The 1,249-nt window shown below is 51.6% G+C and overlaps 1 protein-coding gene across 1 annotated transcript; it reads right to left on the bottom strand.

Moving 5' to 3' along the window:
• Positions 1–434: 434 nt before the first annotated feature.
• Positions 435–1,154, bottom strand: ETH_00038310 (uncharacterized protein; the record flags this gene model as incomplete). The annotated part of the gene is made up of 3 exons (XM_013379633.1): positions 435–492; positions 746–834; positions 1,049–1,154. Coding segments are annotated over 3 exons (253 nt in total), but the record flags the coding sequence as incomplete, so codon positions are not given.
• Positions 1,155–1,249: the final 95 nt, after the last annotated feature.

Below are 1,249 nucleotides of genomic sequence, written 5' to 3'. Positions count from 1 at the left end.
CAGCAGCAGCACAGCAGCAGCAGCAGCAGCACAGCAGCAGCAGCAGCAGCAGCAGCAGCAGCAAACCTGATGGTTTTGAAGACTCTCATTAGCCGCCCCACCGACTGCACTTTGCGTCGCAAGGCCTCAGCGCGCTCCCGACTTATTGGAGTGCCAGCGCCTGCAGCCAAACCCTAAACCCTAAACCCTAAACCCTAGTCCCTAAACCCTAAACCCTAAACCCTAGTCCCTAGACCCTAAACCCTTGCAGTGTGTATGGCACCCCGAACTCTGAAGTAAATAAGCGCTGCGCCCACGCTCGTGCCCGCAGCCGCTCACGCAACCCAGAGAAACCCTAGACCCTAAACCCTAAACCCTAAACTCTAAACCCTAAACCCTAAACCCTAAACCCTAAACTCTAAACTCTAAACCCTAAACCCTACTAGGAGGCCGACTTCTGGGGGCTGTTCCCTCTTCCGCGAGCACGATGTTCGCACGCATTATCTTTACTACCTGAAAAGAAAAACACCACAAACCCTAAACCCTAAACCCTAAACCCTAAACCCCGGTAGACCTTCACAAACCCTGGTAAACCCGAGACCCTAAACCCTAAACCCTAAACAAACCCTGAGCCCTCAAAAGTCGCAGTCATAAACCCCAAACCCTGACAAACTCTGCTAAGCCCTAAACCCTAAACCCCAAACCCTGAACCTCAAACCCTAAACCCTAAACCCTAAACCCTAAACCCTAAACCCTAATGGCTTGCCTCCGGAGGCAGTTCAACATTGTCGATCTCTTCGTCTTCTTCTCCCTCTTCCAGTGAAGGGTTTAAAATGCCGTACAGCATTTCAGTGACTGCGCCCCAAACCCCAAACCCCAAACCCCAAACCCTAAACACTAAACCCTAAACCCTAAACCCTAGAGCCATTCTGTAAACACATCTGTCCGCTGCGCGTCTTGCTTGTGAGCTGGATTTAAGGGTTTAAGGTTTGCCCAAACCTCCTGGCAGCTCCTGCCCTGGGAAGGCCCTGGAGGGTTTAGGGTTTAGGGTTTAGGGTTTAGGGTTTACCTTTTTCGGAGACGAAGGGAATAGACCAAGTGAAGATGTCCATAAAGTTTGGCAAGTGGTAAGGGTGAGGGCTGTAGTTAAACTGCTGAATGTTTAAAGTGTTGTTCTGCGCACACAAACACCATTTGCTGCTGCTGCTGCTGCTGCTGCTGCTGCTGCTGCTGCTGCTGGTCGTGTTGCTGCTGCTGCTGCTGCTGCTGC

Source organism: Eimeria tenella, genomic scaffold, assembly GCF_000499545.2.
Source record: "Eimeria tenella Houghton genomic scaffold, Eth_scaff3691, whole genome shotgun sequence".
Taxonomy (NCBI): domain Eukaryota; phylum Apicomplexa; class Conoidasida; order Eucoccidiorida; family Eimeriidae; genus Eimeria; species Eimeria tenella.
Note: the sequence above shows the minus strand (reverse complement) of the source record. Positions and strands in the feature narration are given on the sequence as shown.